The sequence below is a fragment of the Pseudopipra pipra genome, chromosome 6 (assembly GCF_036250125.1).
Source record: "Pseudopipra pipra isolate bDixPip1 chromosome 6, bDixPip1.hap1, whole genome shotgun sequence".
NCBI classification, from domain to species: domain Eukaryota; kingdom Metazoa; phylum Chordata; class Aves; order Passeriformes; family Pipridae; genus Pseudopipra; species Pseudopipra pipra.
In genome coordinates, this window is record NC_087554.1 from 42,269,465 (window position 1) to 42,285,552 (window position 16,088).

Genomic DNA, 16,088 nt, shown 5'->3' on the forward strand with positions numbered 1-16,088 from the left:
CAAGGAGAATCTCCAAATTTCATGTTGTGCAGAGCACAGTGGCAAAAGCAGCTTATGTTCAGAGAGGTCCCGGTGAGACAGTAGCTATCAAATGATGTGAGCTGATGTGCAACCTGATGTCTGGCAAAGCTACTGCTCAGTTGGTCCATATGTCTGCCCGGCTGTGTGCTTTCCAGAGTGACTCTCCCCTGTAGCGCTGTGGCATTGCGCTGTGCAATTCGGGGCACCTTGCTGCAAGAGAGACCCAGGCAAGTTGGAACAAATCCAGAGAAGGACCACAAAGATGCTAAAGGGATTAGAAGGAATGACCTATGATGAGGAAAGGTGAAAAGAACGAAATGTTTAGAACCTTTAAGCCTGTTACATGGGCACAGAAATAGTAACGGAGTTTCCTGTGCCAGCACAGAGGAGAGTTGGATCAAGTCTCTCTCCTTTTACATTCCTATTAAGGTAACTAGAGCCGAGCAAAATGACTGTTCATCACTTTGAACTCTTTGCAAGAAACATTTAGCTGTTCTTCTTGAAGTTCAAGATGTATCTCATTGCCAGGGGACACTCTGACTCTGTTTAAAAATCAGCCCGGGATCTCCATGAGACTTGCAGAAAGTCAGAGGCCAGAAAAGAAAAACACAAGAGAAAATGGCTGAAGTCTAACCAGCACTCCCTATGTATTGCTGCCTCCTGGAAGGGAACAGGAGGGTCCTCAGCTGGAAGGATGTAGGGGGGTTGTTACTATCCCTGATTCATTATCAAACAGTCACTGTTTGCATGCCTTGGGAAGGAAGGCTCCTTAACTGAGATTGTGAGTTGAGAAGCTTGATATACCTTCTTTTTTATTTTTTCCCCTCCACTGGAGGGAAATATCTCAGTAAGTCCTCTTGAGGTCATCTATGAAAGTTAGGCTATTTAAGAAACAGAAGCTGGGATTTGGATTCTGCTGATGGAATCTGCCAGTACAGCTCATCTCTTTGTCATGCCTTTTTTGTAGTGTTGTCCTTACGATTCCAGCTCCTTTTACTGTGGAGTTCCTCAGTGCCGAACAGTGTTTTATGGTCATTTTGCCTTCCATTTTGACCCTAATCTCATGTCGCTGTATCCTGTGATCTTCATATCTTTACCAAAACTGCACTTCTCAGGTAGGGAGAGGCCTCAGAACAAGGCCAGCACAGCAGCTTTCAGCTTTGCTATGAGGTGCTAAGATCTGCTCTCAGTTAGCAAAGCTTCATCTTTGCCCACACAGTGAGCTGGCATTACACTAGAAGTTCTGCGGTCTGTCTAGGAGCCCTGTGGGATTAGAGATGAATGCACCTGCGGCAATTATTCCTGTAACTGCTCCATGACCTCTAGTTTGGTGTGGCCCTCTAGGCAAAAGCATGGGCATTTATCAACTCATCACACTGTCTCTGAGACGGACCAAACTCTGGATTCCTCTCAGGTAACACCAGGCAAAGCAGCCGAGGAACATGAGATGCCTGCCCATACTCTCAAGGTCAACAGTCTTGCCAAATAACAAACTTGGCTGATCGATCCCAGAGATAGGAGATGAGGTCAAACACTGAGGATGAAACAGAGAAGGGAGAATACTTGGGTCAAGTGAGATCATAAGGAGGCGACTGTGAATTTGCTGCATATCAAACATCTATATTCCTATCAACAGACACACAGATATGATATATATATATATGTGTGCACTCCAGCCTTGCTAATTCACAGAATATTTTGTCCTGTCCCCTGATGGTTTTGACCTCTTGGCAGAAGGAGTTGCCACAAATACCAGGTAAATAGGCTGAAACTGAAATAGAAATAGAAATTACCCACATGACCATGGTATGGTAACTTTAAACCAACAGAGCTTCCAAAAAGAAAAGTGAAGCATCCCTAGTCATTCAAAATTCTTTGGCCATGTCATCAGAAAAATGCATGTGTTTAGTTTTTCTTAAAGCCTTTGACAAATTATCTTGCTGAAGGGAAAATTTAACCTCTCAGGTTAGTACTATTATCAATTAAAAGTGTCAGAGACAGAAAGAAAGGGTAGACATACCCTACCAAGAGAAGAAAGAGAAGTCAATTTTCAGCATGATAAAGGTTAACACAAATCACCCACAAAGATCAGTGTTGTGGTGTTTGATCCATATGTTAATGATCTGGGAAGTGGGTGAACAATGAGACTGCAGATGACATCAAACTATCACGAAAGACTGAAGAACCCCAGAGGATCTTAATAAAGCTGGGTGTGTGGACTGCACAGCACAGTGGTAGATGAGATACGCTGTTGACTATTGCAAAACATTGCACACCAGAAGGCAATAATTTGATTTTTTGTACATCCTAATGGATTCTAAATTAACTGCAGCAACTCAGGAAAAGATCTGAGGATTGCAGTAAGTAACTTTCTGATATTCTCTGCTGAAGAAATGGTAACAATTTAGATTTTAATTTAAAGAGGGGAAAAAGCAAACAGTGTAAGGAGTTATACACTAGATAGGCTGAAAATAACATTGAAAATATTGTAACATCACTACGTAATTGATGGCGTGCCTTTGTCTTGACTGTTGTCCAGACCTTCAGCTGGAGAAGTGATGGAGCAGTGCCAGTGTCATGCTGCTGAGGAGCTGGCTCATTGAACTCTGTTCTGGACTGAACAGAAATAGCCAGACTAGAAGAAGTTCAGAGATGGATGATGAGGTAGATAAGAGATCTGCAAAAACTTCTGCATGAAGAGCAATTATATAGATAATGAAGAGCTGAATGAGGAGAACATGGCAAAACTACATTTCCTGAGGAGAGCCAGGACATGTTCAGGGAGTCTGAAAGGCTGCAAATACACTACAAGCAAATAAGTGGAATTTTAAAGTGGAATTAAAAATTAAAAATTTTTTGCTTGTTCGTACACTGCACAAGTAATCTCTGGAACTCATTGCTTTAGATATCATAAAAATTAGCAGTGTTCTAAAAAAAAAAGATTGAACATTTATATAAGGAATAAGACTATCTGTGAACTAAAACAATTTGGTAAAGATTCCATAGGCTTTAGAGCATAATAATCTCTTTAAGAAGTGGGAATTTGCGTGTCTATGCAAAAGCCCAGTACTAGTAAATAGAAGAAAGATTAAGATTTAAGATTGAGCCAGAAGAAATTTTTGATCAGATTATTTTCCTTTAGTTTCTAAGCTTCTCTTTTAGTGATGATAGTGCTGCAGAGTGGAGGGTGGAGCGGGGGGGAGAGGAGGAATTCAACTTGAAAATTAATCAAAGACTTCTGTATTACAGATTAAAAAAAATGAAAATCCAGTCTGAGCAGGTCCTCTGCAGGGTCTGTTCCTGAACTTTTTGCTTAAAGCCAGGGCAGCATATTCTGAACATCTTTTTCACCTGGTCTGCCACAGGCAAGCTCATTTCTTTCTGCTGTCTCAGGGGTAGATTGTGCTCTGGGTAGATTGTGCCCGATCAGCACTGATGCCCCTTCCCAGCACTACAGCCTGTGAACAGCCTGATAATATGATATACATGAATATCCTTGTATTTATTCTAATATGAGTTTGTGGGGAGCAGGCGGGCTATTGTACCGATATTCCTGAAGAAGAACAGGATGGGGTTGAACTGTCTGAGCCAACTGGAGTTGAACTGAGGTGGGAAAAAGAGGGCTCTCTTTTGACTAACCTGGAGCTGGGTTTTGCCAGGAGGTCGCTGAGTGCCTTTGCTCTCTCCCCGCAGGCTGCTCGGCAGAATGGCCACGGAGGAGCGGCACCTCTCCTCCAGCTGTGGGTCCTTCATCAAGACCGAGCCCTCCAGCCCGTCTTCTGGCATCGACGCCATCAGCCACCACAGCCCGAGTGGCTCCTCCGATGCTAGCGGTGGCTATGGCATCGCCATGGGTGGCCACCCCAATGGCCTAGACTCACCCCCCATGTTCAATGGCACGGGGATTGGTGGTGGGTCCTGCCGTAAGCGTTACGACGACTGTGCCAGCGCCATCATGGAGGACTCACCCACCAAGTGCGAGTACATGCTCAATGCAATCCCCAAGCGGCTGTGCCTGGTGTGTGGGGACATTGCTTCTGGGTACCACTACGGCGTGGCTTCCTGTGAGGCATGCAAAGCCTTCTTCAAGAGGACTATTCAAGGTATGGTGGGAAGGAATGGAAACCGCAGCATTCACTCCATAGAAGTAGAGGGCCACAGCCCCAGACATTGCTGAGACTGCAATGTCACATAAAAGGGGGAAGGGGAGAGTGCATGTAATGTACCTGAGTCTCCATCCTTTTGTATGCTTCCTCTCTCCTCCTAATCAGCTCTGGTCCTCCCAAATGAACATGGACATGAAGTTAGGCTATGTGGTGGCAGGAACTTTTGCCAAGTTCCTAGCCTGGCTGGCTTTCACTAAGATGCATCTTCTTTGAAGATAAAAAAACTAGTCACTGAAGAAGACAAAGATACCCTGTTTGTGTCAGTCTTACGAAGGATGAGAAATTCCTCAGGTGATTTTGAAAACCTCCGTGCATGCATGAATAGATGAATTGCAGTGCATTGCTCCTGCATGTACAATTCACATATGAAGGGTATGGCTGCCTGCCTGCCAAAGGTGTGCTTGCAGATGTGCACATGCACAGCTACAATATAGCCAAAAGCAGGAGTGCATCCAGGTAACGTCCAACACCCATGGATGCTTGGGCATACTTGCTTACATGTGCCCCTTGTGAGCAAACATGGCTAGACATACAGATACTCCCTTTATTTCCTACTTTCTCTGACTGGAAAAAGGACAGGATCATTCGTCTTCCAGTGGAAAGTGTATTGAGTTCACCCAACTAAGATGGGCTGACTGGAGACAAGGTGTCCTGTGAGCAAGCAGCTGTGTGTGTACTTGGCTGTTGGCTGGGGTTAATCCACCACACCAGTACTGCCTTGTCTCCTGTGAAATGAAAGAAATGCACGTGTGGAGAGAGCACTCATTTTGTTAATTGAATGGGTCTGATTGCACTCTGTTTCTGGGGATGTTCAACTCTGCAGTGGACAGAGCAGTCTAGGATGCAGTTCATTCCAGGTCTCTGCAAAAGTCACTATTTCTAGCTTGGTTTCTTAGATTTTAGATGACTCTCCTTCCTGTTATCCAACTGTGGAAATAATCACTCTTCCCCACTGACACTTTCTTCTTTATTATGCCATGTGGAAATCATTGCCATCTTTAGGGCATTGACCAGTTCTCTGGCAGGGCTTTGTGTGATTTGTCATTGCTTAATCTCTGTGATTGAATGTGAATTTTTACTTGCACTTCTGACTGTCAGCATTGACTCCATCCCTCCTCCAACTCTTGAGCCATTCCTAGTGTTTCTTTTAGGCATATTCAGGTGCTAAAGGAGGGACAAGGTAGCACTCTGAAGCAAAGTCCTAGGGGCTCCTAATACAGGAAGAAACAAGATAAGTAACTCCTCCTAGGAGCAATACTGGAGCACCTCTGTGGCAGAGCAGAAGAGACCTGGAGAAAGAGGAGAAGACCTAGGAACTTTTGAAGAGTTTTCAGAGAGAATCAAAAGAAAATGATGCAGGGTAACAGTACTTAGAGCCTGTGTCAGCCTGAGTGATGTGTCAGCTGACTTAATCCCAAGAGGGGAGAGTGCTTCCTTCCAGCCTTCTCTCCCCAGCACAGCCATATTCTTTCTCCCTGTAGTTCCCTAATTGATTGCCTGTTAACGTGTAACAGATGGGGGAAAGAAATAAGTGGAAATCTCTCTCACTCTGTCATCAGATTGCTCTGGCGACTGAGGTACCAAAATGCTTTTATTTCAAAGAGTGTGAGAGTCAAGTGTGCTGTGCCTGAGGGTGAGCAATTTCAACTATGAAACTGAAGGCTGAACCCACGGGAGTCGGCAGCAAATAGGGCTGCAGAGTTTGGTTGAGTCAAGAAAGTGCACCATTCCTGGGGCTCTGCTGCAGTGCATGCGATATCCAAGCATAGCCCTGGGTGTGCAGGGAAAAGGATTTAAGGATCATGTAAAAGAGAAGGCAAGTGGCAAGAGCATTTACCAAAGGTATTTATCCTGCATCTTTATTATATTCAGTAGCTGTGTTAAGCATCTAACAGACCAAGTGAAAACATCTTCATTCAGTCTGCCAAACATTGCAGAAAGCATGCAGATGTGTATGTTATACCACTGCATTCCCTGCTAATGTCAAAAGACTTGCCATGATTTGGTATCTGGGAGTGGCATTGACTCAATGGTTAGAGCACAGAGATGGAGTGAGGACTCCAGGATTCCCCAGATGCAGTAGGTAAATTCATCATCAGGCTCTTGTGGTCTCAGACCAGCCACTTCACTTCTCTGTGCTTGAGTATTGACAGATGAAAATCTAATGAATACTATGACAGTACTTATTCTGCTGGCCCTATGTTAGGTATGCATGCTGCCATAAAATGAGTCTAAATCTGTCCTGAATTATTACACTATCTAGATACCCCTGATCATGAAAGAGAAGCTTCACATGAATTTGCCCTGCCAACTAGCCCCGCTCCCCTGCTACAAATGACCCCAGTCTGCCTATGGCGTTCTTTTAGTTGCATGAACTTATGTAAAACCTGCCTGTCTTAGGGCAGGAGCATCTTGAAATAGTCTCTTCACTCCCTCTGCTGCTGTAGCAGAGCAGCGGGAAGAGCGGCATTCAAGCTGCAGACCTTATTTGAGCATGACAGCTCTGCAACTCACTTTCCCACTTAGCCAGATGAGGCCAGCCTGTCCTGGACAACACGAGGGCTGTTGTTTTTCAAATGACGGGGAGAAGATAGGCTAAACGCTAGCAGGGACGCGGCTGGTTATCTCTGAGGTCTCTAATATTGCTGTGTGAGAATTTTCTGTCAGTAGGATTTTTCCAAAGAAAAGTGGAATTTTTACCAAGTCAGATTTCCCCAAGAAAAATTTTAATGATAGGAAAAAGAAAAGAAGTCAGGAAAATCCAAACCATTGATTCAGTTCAAGATGAATTGGAGTGTTTGGTTTTGCTGAACAAAGACAGGATCACACAACACATCCTAACCTGTCCCACAGATTATGGGGGGGTGTCACACCTCTGACCTGTTGTGTTACATGGCCCAAAAGAAAGATCAAGGTTTGGAAACCTGTGTGTCATTTCCACTTTGCAGCATTGGAAATGCTTGAGATGGAAAAGTGAAAACCTGAAACAAGATGACAGAACATGCCACTGGGCTGCAGGCCTGTTCTCTCTGAACATGTTATTTTGAACCTAAGGTCTGGACTTCCCATACTTTGAGGCAGAGCCAGAAGTTCTGAACCAACCTGACACATTTTTGGTCAGCTAGGCTGCCTGACAAAATTTAAATCATGTTTCTCTATCATTGCATTGCATCGTGAGATTATATTCTACTGGCAATCTACATTGACCTCCATGGTGCAAGTGTTCTCACATGTGTCATGGATGTCACCTGACTGTGAATATTGTGGAATGTACAATCTAGTGCAGATAGGAGAGAATCTGAATTTCAAGCGTGTTGAAGTGTGCTGCTCTTGATGCTCAAGAGAGGTCTGATTTGAAACCAAAAATTTCATATTAGCTGAATGTAATGGAACAGGTATGTTACACGAAAGGTATTATGTTTTGAATGTTTCTAAATTAAAACTTTTTGAATTTCTGTTCCGTGGAAATACTAAACAATACTTTCATCCAAATTCAGGACAAAGGCAAATGCTGGCTTTCTTACGTGGTACAAATTCTTAATCTAACTCTATTCCTTCTCTGAATAGTTTACTCAGTAGATAGAGCATTATGTATCAATCAGATATAAATTTTTGTTCATCAATCATTACAACTAGTAGGTAGTTTTGTCTCTTTTGAATATTAACTGATTGCAGTGCTTTGTAACCATGTGAGTCCTTTATTATTCAACATATTCATGACTATGACTACCCTTCATCTATTTTTCATCTTCAAATGGTGAAAATTAAGGCTATTTCTAAAATGACCCATTAATATAAAATAAAAGCTTAGGGCTCAGCAAAATAAATCTGAATTAAGATTTCTCTTTCTGATCTTTGTGAATCATCTCCTTGTGTGCATGGAACTCACACCCATAAGGTGATACAACAGGACTTGCGAGGAGTGATATTGGAAGAACTGGTTACTGGAGAGTCAGAGAGAAGAGACACATTTACCATCATCTTCTGGATAGGCAAGTGGTGTATCAGGCGAAGTTCCTGCATCTGTGGATTTCCTGTTGAGTCTTGCAAGCTTCAAACCCAGTGAGTGTAGCAACAGAACTGCCTTGTTGTTATGGCTTTACATCAATAAGGGGCTTAAAATGTGGATAATGCGGTTCAGAAGACTTCTAGGGATTTATAACAGGCTTGCAATAAAAGCCATAGTCTTCAGTGCTTAGAGTGGCTTATGGGAAGGGAGCAGCAGTTGAGAAAGTTTTTCATGAGCAGAAGAGCATTGCCATCTACATGCATAAAGGAAGTTTTAAGTCCCTACAGTAGCAGCCATAGAAGCCAAGCACTGTTCTGTCCTCAGAAATGTGCCTGCTACTTTTCAGGTGGGAGTTCACAGCTTCCCAAAAGCTTCTGAAGCTTAACCAGGGAAAGTGCAGTATTTCATGATCTAGCACCTGACTGCTGCTTACTATTCACAGATCTGTGCTTGGATTTAAAAAACCACCTCCAGTGCAACCTCAGGTCTATTAGTCTTGTGTTTTCTCTTGGCCTCAGTGCACAGAGAACTCTGTGCAGAAGGACCTTTGCTGTGCAACTTCTGTAAAGTATTTCTGTATCTGAAACCCTACAGACAAACTTACTGCTGGTAGGGAGCCCCAGGGCCCATGTACTGCTTCCCAGTGCAAGCAGGAGGCTGATTTGAGTTGTACTAAATGTCCAAGTCCTCTTTTGTGGAGCAGGAGCCAGGTGTGCCACCCTGAGAAGGCGAACAGTGCTGTTGTTACACCTCTGTGTATTCCCTTTTCCTCTCATAGTGTCAAGTGCTCACATTTCTGGGTTTTTTACTGTTATCAGCACATGAAGTAAAATTTTGGTTAATCCAAGCACTAGGGCTTATCTCACCTGCTTTTTCAAACTCTCATTTTCCTGCAAGTGATAAACACTTGTGGGGAGCTTTGTTTTTGTTGGAGTATTTTTTTGTTTGGGGGGGGTTGTTTTTTTTGTTTTGTGGGGTTTGAGGTTTTTTTTTGTGTCGATATTTTTCCTTTCCAAAAATAAGAGCCTCTGTTGATGTTTGTATATACTCAGGCACCTAGATCAGGGACATGTCCCTTGAAGCATAGGACAACCCTGCTGAAAATCAGGTTGCTTATTCAAGTTCCTAAATGAAGCTCTACAGGTTCAATATTTGAATTCCTTTCTTTGAAAACTGGAGCTTAAAAATAACCTTTCTTACCTCATGCAGATCATTGGAGAGATTTTCCTCTGACTTTTACAAAGTACCTGTCCTCACATCAGGACTTGGGCTATGATGCCTCATTTAGATGGGCTAATTTAAGTGAACAGCAGTGAAGAAGAAACCAGAAAAAGAGAGATGGGTTTTCTTCAGCAATCAGATGCTGAAAATTATTTAGCTTTAAAGACTTTCTTGATTATTTCTATCTAGTCTTTCCTGAGTTTCCTTGTGGAAAGGCTTTCTAAAAGGTTAGAATCAGGAAGCAAGGAGTAGCTTGTGCCCTCAGTGCTGTACTAATTCCAAACTCAACTCTCCGGAGGAGCCCTAGCCACAATTTAAGAAGGAGCTGGGTAGGACTTCGTTGTGCTCCCCAAGGTCAGGGAGGCATTCTCCTCTTCCCAGTCCCTCCCATTCCAGGGAATTAGAGTGAATATAGGATCTCTTGAATGATCCAGATGTGGTGTACAGTTTTCAGGTGCTTCTATTATGTGTGCACTGGAAATGATATTCCAAATTGTTTAACAGTCAAAGGTCTAATTTTGCAGAAAATAGGGTAATTTTGCAGTTCTCCAGTATAAAAAACATGATCTATCACTTTAACAGTCCTCCGCTGTTTCTTAGTATCTCTCATCTAAAGGCTTTAAAGTACAGTTAAACCTTAATGAATAAAGACTCGAAATCTTCCCAGAAGGTAGGTTTGGTGTTCGTATCATTTTGCAGATGAGCAAACTAGGACACAGAGAGGAAGTGATTTGCCCTCCAAGGGGACATGTGAAGAAATCCAAACTGTGATCCTGTCATTCATCACTTCATTTTTTTTAAGCCATTTTTAGGTAAATCTTGTGCTATGGTATCAGTGAGGTTCTACCATTTTTGTTCAGATCAATGTAAATATTATCTAGGTAAAGGAAATCTCTCTAATAAGCAACAGCTCAAAGCAAGGCCTTGCCTATCAGATTATGTGTTTTTTTTCTGACCTTTCCTTCTGGGTCACATAATCTACTGTTCATTACACACAGAGACTTGACTCAAATTCTGTTGTTGCACAGAGAGTTGCAAGTGCACCCTTGTATGCTGACACTCTTCTGCAGGACTTTGCAGCACCCCCAGCTGCAGCAGTGAAGGGGAATCTCTCTCTGAGCCCCCTGCGCTGGCAGCTGGGCTGCTGGTGTGACCGCCAGCCACTGGGAGGTTGTTGGAATTTCGATGAGTTAATCTCATCACTTTATCACAGGGCACTTACAGAAATTACAGGGAGCTGTGAGCAGCTCACTGTGCTGGCAGCCAGCCCCAGGACCCATAAAAGAAATTGAGACACAAAAAAAAAAAGTCAGAGAACTTTGTTAAACTTTTGGAGATGATAGTTTTTCGTGATTGAGTTCTGCTTGGGTAATGCTGATTGTGCCTCCCCTGGTCATGTCGCTGCTTCCTGCAATAATGGCAGGTATTGCCCCCGGCTGTGGCTCTCAGTCCATGCAGCACACAGCATGTTTTTGGGCCTGGCATAAAACGCCATTTGCTTTGGCAGCATTGTCTTGTGTGAAGAGGGTACAGTGAGCCTCACCTCTAGCATTTGCACCTATAGAGAGGACTGTAAGACACAGCTGCTGGTGCTTTCTTCCCGCAGACTGGGCACAGTGTGTGGAAGAGACAGATGAGCCTGTGTTAAATGTGAAGGCAAACAAGCATGCTGAATGGGATGTCCCACCAGTGCTGAATGTATTTTTTTCATATGTGCTAACCAGCAGACTACGGGGCTGCTGCACTACTTGGTGACCACTGCTTTGCTGTCCAGGAAGGGGTGCTTGCCCAGTGCTCACTCTCCTCTGGCTCTGCTCCTTTAACAGTCATGATCTCAGTACAGAAATGCCTTTGAGAACTGCTGTGTGCATCCGGCATGTGTATGGTAACTATTACCTGCACATACTCTGACACTGTCACATTTAGTTGTGATATATTTTTTGTAGACCCTTTTCAGTACTTTGCTTGTCAAGGGGACCAGGGCCTGGAGGCATGGGGAAGTTGGGGGATCTTCTTGATGCTGTGGAGGGACCTTGAGCTTTCAGATGAGGTCTGTCACTGCCTCCAGCTGCTATAAAGGCTCAGTGCCCTTGGTGTAGTGTCTCTGTGTAAGGGGTCAAATTTTTGGCCTTTGGACCACAAAACATGAAATCTTGTGTCTCTCTAGAACTCTCATCCTGGGTTTGGTGAGAAAGGTTAACACTGAAACAAAGGCAAAACTTTAACAAAGTGAGACTCTGTTTGAGTTTTTTCCCAGGTTTGTTCTTGCTGCGTTCCTTCCTGCATGGGGCACAGCAAGTATCTGATCATGAGATCGTGGCCACCATACTCATGGGTCTGTAATGTGCTGAAACTCTGTGTTTAGAGCAGGAGTTTGTTTATTACCTTGAGGTCAAGCTTGAATCTCAATTTCCAGCTCTCTGAGAACGTTGATACGTGGCTGGCTATTGAAATTCAGGTGCTGCACAATGACGAAATACAGCCTGAACGGAAGCAACTTGTGCAGAACGCTGTGCTCCTGCAGACAAACTGTATTTTGGGGGTAGATGAGCAGTGGTGAAGAATGGGGTGGCTGGGGTGGAGCTTAGGGTCAAGTTGCAAGTCTTGTGACAAAACAAGAAGCAAGAGGTAGAATGTTTGTAACTAACAGGCCAATCACCTTTAGGCTTTAGGGGCTGTGTGCTCCTGGAGTTTCACCCAGAATGGGCCAAGAATACTGAAATAAACAGTGCTTTCTTTCTGATGAATCTGTGCTCTGCTTTTCTACTCAGATTTTTAAGGGGCTTTCCAACAGCTTAGTTAGCCCCAAGGTCTAATCACCACACCCAAAGATTGATATATATCAGATTGTTGATCTTTATTTAGAGAGGGAAGGGTCTTGCACTAGAATATAAAAATCCATTACAGAAGTAGGAACAAAAATCAAGTCCTGTCCCAGTGTTAACAAACTGTAAACTCTGCTTCTAATCTGATGTTTTACAAAGTCCATACTGTTATTGTCTCAGCTCTTACCTACATTCCTCCCTACAGCTCTGATTAAACTCCTGAATCTCAGTTTCCTTCCTTTGATCATCAGACCAACTTTTCCATTCTCCTGAATTGACTGTAGAGCTTAGATACCCTTTTCAGTGCTGCCTGATTTACCAGTATGTAGTCCATCCCTGCAGCAAACATTGAATAGCCCTCTTCAGAAACATCATCTCAAAATGAATGGCAGGATGGAGACAGCTGTTTTTGTTTGTTGTGTTCTAGTACTAAATAATTGTTACTTTCCACTGTCATCCAGCATAATTCCACTTACATCCTCATATCAGACCCTTGCTCTATGTTTCAGTTACATTCTTGGCTTCCAGTACAATATGATTTGACTAGAAATAAATTTGGGATGTTTCTTTCCCTGTTTTATCTTGGAGACAGTGTTGCAACGTGATCGTAAACGAAAAGGAAATGAGAATTGATAATGGTCTGTGCAAAGGGATGAGAGGCAGGTGCACAAGAACTAATAAAGTAAAACTGTAAAGATTTGCACAGGTAACCTATGTTCATTTTACAGGACGTCTTATCTCTTTCTCAATCTAGACCTACTGCTTCCCTGCTACTTGTAGTATGCCTGCTGGCAGGAGGAAGCAAAGGAGAAAATGCTGGTTCCCCAAGCGAGGCAAGAAAGGACAGATGACATCCGTCCCACAGACGTGGAGCAAGACTGGCAGCAAAGAAAATGCTGCTAATGTCTGAACTGCTCCCATGCTCAGCCCTGGACTTCAGGGAACAGGCCAGATTATAAAGGGTGGAGCACAGGGGACAATGACATACCTAGAGGACACGTGCCTGAAAGCCCAGCATTCCAATGAGCCCCTTGGATAGCTCAGCTGGCTGTAGTCTCAGAGGATGTGTCTGTGCAAATTAGCGAGCAAACGTACAACATAGACAGACTGATGGTGTTGGGAATATCTGGGCACTACAGCCTGTCCCTGGATCAGTGGGGAAAACGTGATTCCTGGGTGACCATCTCTGTGTTTGATTTCAGGGAATATTGAATACAGCTGCCCGGCTACCAATGAATGTGAGATCACAAAACGGAGGCGCAAATCCTGTCAGGCCTGTCGCTTCATGAAATGCCTCAAAGTGGGGATGCTAAAAGAAGGTAAGAGAGTCAGAATGAGAATTTTTCTCCGTCCTAACAGTGCCTGGGACTCCAGGCCTTGCAGGATCTCCGAGGCTAACTACATGCTTGCCTACTCTGGCTTTCTGAAGGAATCCTTTTACAGGCTTTGTAACAGAGTCAGGATGGGCAGTGACTAAGAGGGCAGTCGAGAGAGGAGAGTGGTTCTAGTCAGCACCCTTGTGCTAGGATATTATTTCTACTACTTGCAAATTTGACAAATAACTGGAAACTGGCTGTGCCAGACTGTTTCCTTTCCCAAACTAACCCTGCGCTGGAGGGTGTTGCTCTTCTTTCCCTCAGGTCATTTTTCATTTTTGAGGAGGAGAAGCTCTTTCATGATCATGACTGGGTTGACTGGATATCGTAAGGGAAGGACAGAGTTAATGCACAGCTGTGGCACCCTGTGCAACGAAGGTCTGCCCATATTACCACTCAAGAGACTTTCTGAAGATGGGTGGTAGCACAAGTTTGTCTGGGAGCTGTGGATTGCTGCCCTGCATGCTCAACCTATGTTGTGCTCAGTCTATTGATGTGTTCAGAGGTCTCTGAGCAGTATTCAGCTTCTCTCTTGTTCTGTTTTTCCTCCTCCTCAATCCTTGTCCATTCAAGGTGAACCATAGGGAATTCAGTGGCAATTAAACACATTCTTATAGATTGACTTTAAAACTTTGTTTCCCTTGGGTCCCTCTGGGAAAGGCAATGAGGGGAGGAGGGGGAGGGAAGGAGAAGCATTGCATGTAACCTCCTGCATTGCTGTACCTGGCAGAGCATGGTCCCCTCAGCTTAACCACAAGGAACAACAGCTGACTGTGGACTGCAGAAGTCCTGTATGCTGGAGCCAAGACACTAGCACACAACTCTCTTCCAGGTCATAACATCATAGCAGCTGGTGATGAATTGTATGATGTCACTTGATGTGTATTCCTTCTCAGTAGGGCTCTCTCATTTCTTGAGGGGCAGGTTAATGGCAGCCAATGTTGTAAAGAATGTAGATTAGGTGTTAAACCAGTTTTGTTCTTCGATGGATGTGTGGTTTCTGTCGTTAAAAATCTTCCTTCTAGAGCACACCAGTTACCAAGGGGCAGAGATGCAGACTTATGTAGTCTGGCCCACCCTGACCTAGATGTAGAGGTGGTAGACTCAGAGGATCTTGATCTACTGCTGGGAAGGAGGCACCTGCTTTGTAGTTAGAGAGGGACCACTGAAAACCTGCTTCTCCTCATGTGATAGTTCAGGGAGGGGATGTATCCCCTTTCCCACGTGCCAATGCACACTAGTGACACTGGCTTTAGTGGGAGCGCAGGTTTATAATGCACTGTAGCCTATTCATATGAATCCCATAAAACAACCTTAAAGGCCTGTAGTGGCTCCAGTCACTGGAGCAGCAGAGCAGCAGCATGGGTCCAGGCTTGCTGGCTGCCTATATCTATGCTGCCCTGCATCCAAGCAGTCGAGTCTCTCAGAGCTGGCAGCTGTTGAAGCGGAGTCACAGGAGCTGGTGTTGGCATGCTGACTGTGTGGCCAAGGTGTCTTCTGCTTCCAATTTTGGAAGTTCAACACTCTTCAGAGCAGGGTCCTGTGAAGGTTTTGTGTCTTAGCTTTCAAGCTGTGGGAAAACAGTTAACTCCTGCCAGACCAGAGTTAGTCTGGAAAGCAGCATAGATTCACTCACACTATGCTGTGCATGAACTCCTGAACTCTATGAGATAGTACTCATGGCAAACTGAAATTTGACTCCAAGGCTGCTTTTATTAGTGTATTTAGTTATTCATATCGGGATTGATCCGGCATCATTAAAGTCTCTGGGGAAGGGTGGTTTGCTATTGATGTTAGTGTATCTGTGATCCTGCCCATAATGTTTAGTGCTGTGGAATATACAGCATAAAGATTTATTGATACCAATGGGATACAAGAGCTCATGATAATATCAAGAGGAGACTACACTAGCAATTTGCAAATAGGACTCCTCTGCCCTAACACAGAGTGGTCAAGTGATGTTGGTCAGGCATTTTTTTTCTCTTTCTTTTGCTCAGTATTCCAAGCTGAGAAATAAGGGTCCTACTGCTTTGCTTTGCAAAAGGATTATGAGGACCAATTAGTTAACTTTATGTGAAGCCTGGTGGAAGCACATGGTATTAATATACAGAATTCAATCAATACACATCTTTAAAAGCCAAATCCAAGAAGGGAGAAAAATGGTTTTATACTCTTTGGTCTCCACAGAGCCAGGAGTTTCTAGAAAGAACAAATCCACAATTGTTTGATTTGCTCAAAATGCAGAATTGACAAGGGATTTTGGATTAGAAAGGGTTCATTAGTGTCTTCCATCGCTGATCGATCATCTTATTAGCTCATCCATTCCTTTTCTGGTGCCAAGTGTTCCCAGCTGTACAGTTCTAATACTTTAACTGTTTTTAAAAATCCCCAACGTCTTGGTTTCCCCAGAGAGCCTATTCTACAGTCTCCAAGCATTCATTAGGACAAGATGTATCTTGATATTTGAGCA

At 43.8% G+C, this 16,088-nt stretch overlaps 1 protein-coding gene across 4 annotated transcripts in view; it reads left to right on the forward strand.

The window, feature by feature from the left end:
• ESRRB (estrogen related receptor beta) overlaps window positions 1-16,088 on the forward strand; it is a 131,311-nt gene that overhangs the window by 84,693 nt on the left and 30,530 nt on the right. For 3 of the 4 annotated variants that reach the window (XM_064658797.1, XM_064658798.1, XM_064658796.1), the window contains 2 exons: window positions 3,715-4,124; window positions 13,445-13,561. In XM_064658797.1, coding sequence (XP_064514867.1) covers window positions 3,715-4,124; window positions 13,445-13,561 — 527 coding nt within the window. Of the gene's footprint in view, window positions 1-3,714; window positions 4,125-4,308; window positions 4,479-13,444; window positions 13,562-16,088 lie in introns of those variants that run through there. The other variant, XM_064658799.1, reaches the window with a different exon arrangement.